This window comes from Myotis davidii, unplaced genomic scaffold (assembly GCF_000327345.1).
Source record: "Myotis davidii unplaced genomic scaffold, ASM32734v1 scaffold281, whole genome shotgun sequence".
Classification (NCBI taxonomy): domain Eukaryota; kingdom Metazoa; phylum Chordata; class Mammalia; order Chiroptera; family Vespertilionidae; genus Myotis; species Myotis davidii.
In genome coordinates this window covers 2,062,641-2,071,194 of record NW_006293784.1, presented here as the reverse complement: position 1 = coordinate 2,071,194, position 8,554 = coordinate 2,062,641, and the positions used below count along the sequence as shown (strand labels likewise).

At 45.2% G+C, this 8,554-nt stretch overlaps 1 protein-coding gene across 1 annotated transcript; it reads right to left on the bottom strand.

Annotated features, from left to right (window-relative positions):
• Positions 1-5,764: 5,764 nt before the first annotated feature.
• Positions 5,765-8,553, bottom strand: TMEM30B (transmembrane protein 30B; the record flags this gene model as incomplete). Its single annotated transcript, XM_006767714.2, has 1 exon — positions 5,765-8,553. A coding segment is annotated over one exon (885 nt), but the record flags the coding sequence as incomplete, so codon positions are not given.
• Between the last annotated feature and the right edge of the window lies 1 nt (position 8,554).

Below are 8,554 nucleotides of genomic sequence, written 5' to 3'. Positions count from 1 at the left end.
ATTATCTATATACTAGAGGCCTAATGAATGAAATTTGTGCAAAAGTAGGCCTTCACAGCCACAGCTGCCTGGATCCCTCCCTTGTAGCCCCAGGGCCTAGCCCCAGCTTCATCCTGGAAGGATATCTGGTCTAATTAGCGTATCACGCTTTTATTATCCTAATACATAAAAACCCAGGGACTGTAACATCCAAAACAACCAAAGGCTTAACCTACCGGAAGTCAGTGCTGGGTTGCCGGGGCACACCGACCCAGCACTGACTGCTGAGGGGGCTGCAGGTCAGACCCAGAGAGAGGCCCAAAGAGAGAGAGAGGGTCTGATCCATAGCCTCTGTGGCAGCTGTTGATCAGCACTTGCCTCTCTCTTTTGCTCCAGACCTGGCCAGTAGCCACGCCTCTTTTCCTCTAGGGCAGTGGTTCTGAACCTGTGGGTTGCGACCCCTTTGGTGGTGGAATGACCCTTTCACGGGGGTCGCCTAAGACCATCCTGCATATCAGATATTTACATTATGATTCATAACAGTAGCAACATTACAGTTATGAAGTAGCAATGAAAATAATTTTATGGTTGGGTCACAACATGAGGAACTGTATTTAAAGGGCCAGAAGGTTGAGAACCACTGCTCTAGGGCCTCTGCTGGGGCTGCTGATTAGCCCTGCCTTTCTGATCAGGCCTGTTGATAGGCCTGGAGACACTGACTGGCATAGAAACCAACCAACCAGAACCAAATCTGGGTAAGTGCGAAGGTAGAACCTAAGGTGGGGGCTGAGGAGGGGTTATAAGGGCAACAGCTGTTTGGTGGAAGGTGTAAGAAAGGGGTTCAATTTTTTAATGACCGGTTTGGCAGTATAGTGCATATGGCTGGCTATCAGTCCAGATATAGGGATTATGTATTTTTATCTGCCAAGAGCATCTCCTACTGCTGAAAAAGGCTTTTCCCCCCCATGTAAGCAATCCTAGCCTATATAATCTATCTACACTACTAAAAGGGTAATATGCTAATCAGACCGGGTTGACCGGCCATCTTCTGGACATCTGACTTCCTTCAGGACAAAGCCATGGTGATGGGGGCTGAGGCACAAGCTGTTGAGGGCAATCAGGCCAGCAGAGGAAGGCAGTTTGGGGCGAGATCAGGCCGTTGGGGAGGGCCGTTGGGGGTGAGATCGGGTCAGCAGGGGATATATATATAAAAGCCTAAGTGACCATCACAACTGAACGGACGACCGAACAGGCTGCATGGGGCAACCAGGCCAGCAGGGGGGCCAGTTAGGGATGATCAGGCAAGCAGGGAGGTGAGCAGTTAGGAGCCAGTGGTCCCAGATTGTGAGAGGGATGTCCAATTGCTGGTTTAGGTGGTTGAACATACCCCAAGGGGTCTCCAGTTGGAGAGGGTGCAGGCTAGGCTGAGGGACTCCGCCCCAACCCCATGCACAAATTTTGTGCACTGGGCCACTAGTTATAGATATAAAAGCCTAAGTGACTGAATGACCAAATGACCGAACGGCCATTTGACCAGTCTTTATGACATGCACTGACCACCAGGGGGCAGACACTCAATGCAGGAGCTTCCCCCTGGGGGTCAGTGCATTCCCACAGTGGGAGCACCACTCAGCTGACTGTGATGAGCTGGGCCAGGATGAGTGGGAGTGGCTCCTCCCTGGCCACCTGCTGCTTCGCACACTACTAGATCCCTCAGGAGATGTTGGATGCCAGTTTCAGCCCAATCCCTGCAGGCCACGCCAAGGGACCAAGTTGGTGCACAAATCCATGCACTGGGCCTCTAGTGTTGATATAACAGATAACTCTTAATCACTACACCCCTGAAGGAAAATAGTAAAAAGTATCTTACATTCCATCACTTCCTATGAATGAGAAGTGTTGCCTTTTCCACATTGGATTCTACAACATGAATGGGAAATGTTTTTTACTTATTAAGATCCTAAGAAGAATTAATCAAGTCTTTCACTGAAAATACTCAATGGTCCGTTGAAATTACTAGCACTGCCATACCCAGAAGTTATGTTCTTATTTAAAGCGCTGTTTAGTTCTAGAGAATTCTGACCCAAACAGAGTAAAATAGAAAGGAATATGCTTCTACCTCATCAGTCTTGATGACTTTCTAAAAGCTTGTGTGTTTTGATGGGTAAGATTAATGAGACCACATAGTGTTAAGCACCTTGGACTTTCAGAACAAAGGCTTTTTAGAGAACAAAGTATCATTATTAATGACATATCATTTACAGTTTTCATCAGCAATGTAAGGTTTCAGCCACTTTAATGGGAACTTTAATGCTCAATGTGGAGGGCAAGGCTATTAGCGAAGGTTCTTGACAGTGATACCTTGGCTTCTAAGGAAAAAGATAAATCATACTCATATGGATCAAAAAGACAAGCTGAGGGGCTCAGAAGGAGGAGAGCCACCTCTAGCTTACTGAGTTTCTCAAAGGCCTTGTCATCCATGAGTCTGCTGGTGAGCTCTGCCCTGTGCTATGGGCTCCCTTACATGCCCCCCCCGCCCCCCCCCGCACCACCTTCTGTACACCTTGATAACCCAGAAAAATGCCTCATGCTCCAAACCTCACCTTTCCCTTTTATTTGCCCTCGCCTATCTTTCTACACTCCCAAACAGTCTATGTTGGGTTTCACCGCTGCAGGATATTATTTGTCCTTTGGTGGTCTGCTTATCCACATACATGAAATAAAGAAATTCTAGTGTGGGGCAGGAACAAACACTTTCCTCTACCTACAAGGTTCTTTTGGCTGGTCTAATGAGCAAAAATACAGGTGGCAGATTAGCAAGAGAAAAATAACCCAATTTAACATATACATTTATAGGAGAACCCTGCACACCTGAGGGAGTCACAGACTCCACATGCATGAGAGGTTCAGAGACAGAAAGAGAACAAGGATGTATAAGGCATCCTGAGCTAGAGATGAGGTAAGGTGCCCTGGGGTGGTGGTGGTGGTGGGGGCTTCAAAGAGTCACTGCAGAATGCTAAGAACATGCTTAGTAAATAGAAATTTGCCCTATCCTAAAGACAGGCCAAAAGAGGCTATCTCTGATTGCTGGGGTCCAACCCCAGCAGGTCCAGGGGTCCCCAAAGGTGTGGATGGAGTCGGCGAAGAAGGAATGACATGGAGACAGCATTCAGTTGATCAGCAGCCTTGCCAGGATCTCTAGCCACAATCTCCAGCCAAGTTCTGTGTCCATGTTCTCTTTCTAGGTTCTCCAGCCAGGTTCTCCAGGCTCTCCAGCCAGGTTCTGTAGCCATGTTCTCTCGCTAGGTTCTCCAGCTAGGTTCGGTTTAGGTTCTCCAGCCAGGTACCAGTTGATTTTAATCCTGTCAATTTCTATTACAAAGGTTAGGGCGTTTCTTATCTCCATTCCAGGGAGTAAAGATTATGTAGCTTAAGCATGATTGTTCATAGTTAAAGTGATTAATTACCCGCCTGGCACTTAGTGAAGGGGTTTTATTCCCTCCCTAACTTCAGGGGAAAATCCCTACTTTGGGAAACAACCTTTCTCAGAGAGGTGACCTTGGTTAAAACACAGTGCCAAGAAGGTGAGCAAACATATTAAAAACAGTATGCCATATATGCCAGGTCCCTTGAAACAGCAAGGATGGACCGGCTCCCGGCATCTGATCATCTCTTATTTATTTTGTTAATTTTTGTTAAATTTGTGGGGTGACATTGGTTAATCAAATTATATATAGGTTTTAGGTATATATTTCTATAATATATCATCTGTATATTGTATTGTGTGTTCACCACCCCCAGTGACGTCTCCTTCTGTCACCGTTGATCCAGCCTTTACCCTCTTCTACCTCACCTTATCCCCCTTTCTTTCTGGTAATCTCTTATTATGGACAAGACCTCTATTTCAAGTTCTTCTATGTAGTTGAGGGGCAGAAGTTTCTCTTGCGTCCAGGCTGAAGCTGCCTTTAGCTCAAAACAATCTGCATATTACAGAGGCACATCTTGGGGTAAGTTATTCTGAACCCCCATACTGGCTTGCTGCAGTGACCTAATTTACTCAGTGATGCTAAGGTGGGACTCACAGCACAGGTACCAAAACAGTGAGGAAATATTCTTTCCTGAATACGCATCGTTAGTCTTAGGGCAATTATGGGAGATGGCTGTATGTGGTCAACGCTGTTAACATTTTTGCAAATTCTTTACACAAGGTGCTGCTCTCATGTAAGAGCTCGTCAGGACCTGAATGTGTTTCAGATTCACTACGGCCTTCTTCATGACACTTTAAAAACTACTTTGTTTTTGTCAGAGGGAAATTAAGAAAAATTATTCTAGGCGGGGGAAAGTGAAGTAAAATTTTTTTTATCTAAAATGAGTCAGCTATGTTTTAGCTACAGAAACAATATCTGGAATGCAAAGAAATGCCCAATAAAAATAGAGAGGGAATTTCCTGTTAGGACAGTAACTGATTACTTATATCCAAGGGCATGTAAGGAATTGATTATATTGCAGCTCGAGCAATTACTCTTTGAGAATTTAAGATTGTTGAGATTACCAATGACAGGAAGGGAACAATGGATTTAAAATGAGGCAGAGGCCGGCTGGTGTGACTCAGTGGTTGAGTATTGACCTATGAACCAGGAGGTCATGGTTGGATTCCCAGTCAGGGCTCAATCCCCAATAGGGGGGATGTAGGAGGCAATCAATGATTCTCTCTTATGATTGATATCTCTATCTCTCTCTCCCTCTCCCTTCCTCTCTGAAATCAATATATTTTTTAAAAATAAAGAATAAAAAAATAAAGCGAGGCAGAAAGGGCTGTGGTTATATAGTTAATTGACATTTGTTACTAAAGGAAATCTCAGATTATTATTCTGTCTCTGATTTTTTAAAAATATATTTGTATTGATTTCAGAGAGGAAGGGAGAGGGAGAGAGAGATAGAGACATCAATGACGAGAGAGAATCATCAATTGGTTGGGAACAGAGCCTTCAACCAGGCAACCCAGGAATCAAACCGTGACCTCCTGGTTGATAGGGTGACTCAACCATTGAGCAACACTGGCCAGGCTGTCTGATTTTTAACACAATCAGTAAATTGTTGTTTTTGTTTATTTGATTCTGGAGATACATGGAAAATCTTTGTTATATTATTCTGTTTTGGGAGTTCCCACTGGCCACTTAGTTGTTTGGGGTTTTTTTGCATTCTATTTTATCAAGATAGGTCAAAGCACACTTCCAGTCCCATTATTGAGGTTCACTTTTTTTTTTGCCTCATCCCAGAAGACCAATTAAGGTCAGACACATTTACTGGGCAACAGAGAACTCAAGCCTGGCTAGAATCCTGAGAGAGCAAACAAAATGCTACAGCACAGGAAACTATTTCACACATTTTTGTTTTTAAGGTTTGAGGTTTTGTGGTACAAAATACCTAACAAATAATTGCAATTCAGAATTTGAGTAAAGTGCAGATACGAATAAGACTGCTATAGTCACATTCATTAATTACTTTTAATACTAAATACATATTTTTTAGTTGACCACATTTTACCAAATTCAAACAATTGTTGAAGATCATTTAATTCATACTACATGTTGATGTTAAAATAAGTTCAAATTGTTTTAAGTAGCTAGCACTGAAAGATTGAGTTCACTTTGAGCCATATGCTCAAAGATGATTTTCTTGCTGCAATATTAAGTCTGCTAATAATAAATGAGCAAAGAGGTTGGTACTGTTTGTGCCTTTAAGATCATAGTTCAAAAGCATTAAGCAAACACGATAACAAAGGTAAAACAAACATAACCTTTATTCTTTTTCAAAAACCCAGAGAACAGGGTCCGACTCACTGATTTAATCAGATACCTTACATTTTGTAGTCTCACTTAAAATTTTACATCAATAGACTGAATATTGTACAAGTGATAGCAAAATACATTATCGCTCTCAGCTACATAGTAAAAAAATGGAGTAAATTCTCTTATCCAACATAAAGAAGGGCTAACTAAGCTAGTGAGCTGCTGAATTAAACATTCATAATAAATAAAAATTACTCTGTATAATGATCATATTTTCATAGCCTAAAATCTGACATACAATTGTGTCACCTTCAGGAATTGGGAAACCAACACCCTGGAACTGCTAAAATATATGTATTTGTTATGCAAGTAGTGGGACAGAATCTCTGAAATCACATTCCTGAAGATCTGACCAGATGTCATGAATTTGCATGCTATCCACCCATCATTATTTTTTAAAGAACTTGAGTAAAATAAAATTAATGTTAAATACTCAATACAATTCAGTATTTCTTTGACTACTAAAAGGAAACCCCTCCAAGGCCTTGCATTGCTTTACAGGCCTGAGAAAAACCAGTAGTAACTGGGAAGGAGCTGTAAAGAGAGCAGGCAGGGACAGAATACCATATAACCACTTTCAGCCAGCAAACTGGTTAACATATCACTAAGCTGTTTTTTTCTTAAGTTCCTTAGCCATAAAAAAGTGTTTTAAAAATTCTTTTGCTTCTTAGAATAACTTTGTATATATTAGGATATTTTTAGAGTAGTCAGAATTTAACATCTTAAATGTTCAAATAATTCGTATGATTCTACTTACATAAGACTACTAGTATAGTCCTTACCATTCATTTAAACATAATTAGTAGGAACAAACCAGCTCCATTGAAGAACATAAATTAAAGAGTGTTGTTTTTTTTCTTAGACCTAAGGGAAAAGGTAGGAACTTAGCCCTTTCTCTTTAAGCATAAGACATAATTGAATGACACAGAGGACTGAGTCGGTACTCAGGAGACACAGATAAGACTTAGGAAAATCACTTTCCCTCTAAGATCCTTTCCAGCCACCTGATTCTAAAATTAAAACGTTCCCTTCCAGGTTCAAGGAGGAGTGCTAGACCAAACCTGCAACACCTGTTGCCACTGGCCCTGGGAATAAAGGACTTCCTGAAAAGCTGGGCTCAGGGGATTGCTTCAGGCCCAGCCCCAGGCACACGGGGAAACCGGGGAAACAATCAGTATTCTACTTGTTTCCTGATTCAGGAGGAATCTCCGAAGGGGCTTGATAAAACGCAGTTTCAGGGTCTCACCGAGGCCTCATTGTGTTAGATGTGTTAGAATCGCTGGGGATGGTGCCTCCTAATCTACCTACATTTTAAACACGCAAGGTCTCCCCCACATCATCATACCTCTGCAGGCTATGTGTGGCCTTCACTCTCCACCCCGTCCCCTACAAAAAAAGAAAAAAAAAAAAAGTAATGAAACCACTGTGTTAGTGGTAAATGCTCCGGAATCAGAGTCAGGAGCCAAAGAGTAGCTGCCTGATCTTGAATGAGTTATTTAACACCTCCAGGCCTCTGTCTCTTCATTAAAGAGATGAAAAAGGAGTCTCTACCATCCCTTTCGTTCTCAAATGCTACGGAGCTTAAAACCTAACGGGTCAACTCGGTAAATCGTGAAGGAGCTGGGGAGATCCTGCAAGGTGGTCATATGCCACAGCCCAAACATCCCAACAAATCTGGTAGCCCCCAATAGGGTGCAATTACTCTCTCTGGTCCCCTCATCCACACAGGAGGAAAAGTGGGGCTAGGTTGGAACTGGGTGAGGGGCGCAGGGGCGAGGGGGAGAAGCTTGCAGGAGAGTTTCGGCAAGAAGCAGGACGGATGCTTTGAAAGCAGGTATCACTCCTGATCCTCAGCCTCGTCGTTCTGGTCCTGGTAGCGAATGTAGACGACCAGCATGACAAAGCCCGTGAGGATGCAGAGGGACCCTACGACCAGGTAGGCGATGCCCAAGAAGGGGTTCTTGCCACCCATCCAGGAGATGTTGCTGAGGATGATGCGCTTGTGGCCGCCGAAGGCGCGCACCGGGTAGTTGTAGGTGATGTTGACGCGGTAGTTGCCGCGCGGCAGGCCGGCGGAGTAGTTGCCCTGGCGGATGCGCGCGTACAGCTTGCGGAACCAGGGCAGCGCCGCCGTGCGCATCCACACCACGAAGTCCTGGTTGATGAAGCCGGTGTTGTTGGGGTCGGGGCTGAGCTGGTAGACCGGCACGGGCCAGTTGGGCGGGCGCGTGGTGCCCTTGAAAGCCAGCGCCAGGCTGCCGTTCACCAGCGGCGGGTTGTGGAACTTGACGTGGTAGTCCGTCCACCAGGCGATGCCGGTGCGGTCGAGCGGCACTTCGACGTAGGGCCCGCCAGACAGGCGCTGGTGCCACAGCGTGAAGGTGTCATTGAAGAGGCTGTTGGCGATGGCGCCGCAGGGCGCGATGGGCACGCCCTTGGCGCTGAACTGGTAGGGGAAGCACTCGTTGACCGGGTGGCGCAGGGCGCTCTGCAGCCCGCTCAGCTGCGCGTCGTCGCGGGACACGCCGTAGCGCCGGTTGTTCTGGTAGAAGTTGGTGAGCTCGTAGTAGAGGTACACGGGGCCTTGGAAGAGCTCGGACAGCGAGAAGTTCCAGGCGCACCGGCAGCTGGGCGGCGGCGCGCGGTCCTGGTCGGCCACGCCGCACAGCGAGCAGTCGCCGGTGCCTGGGTTGCCCGTGTAGTCGTGCCCGAGCTCCTTGATG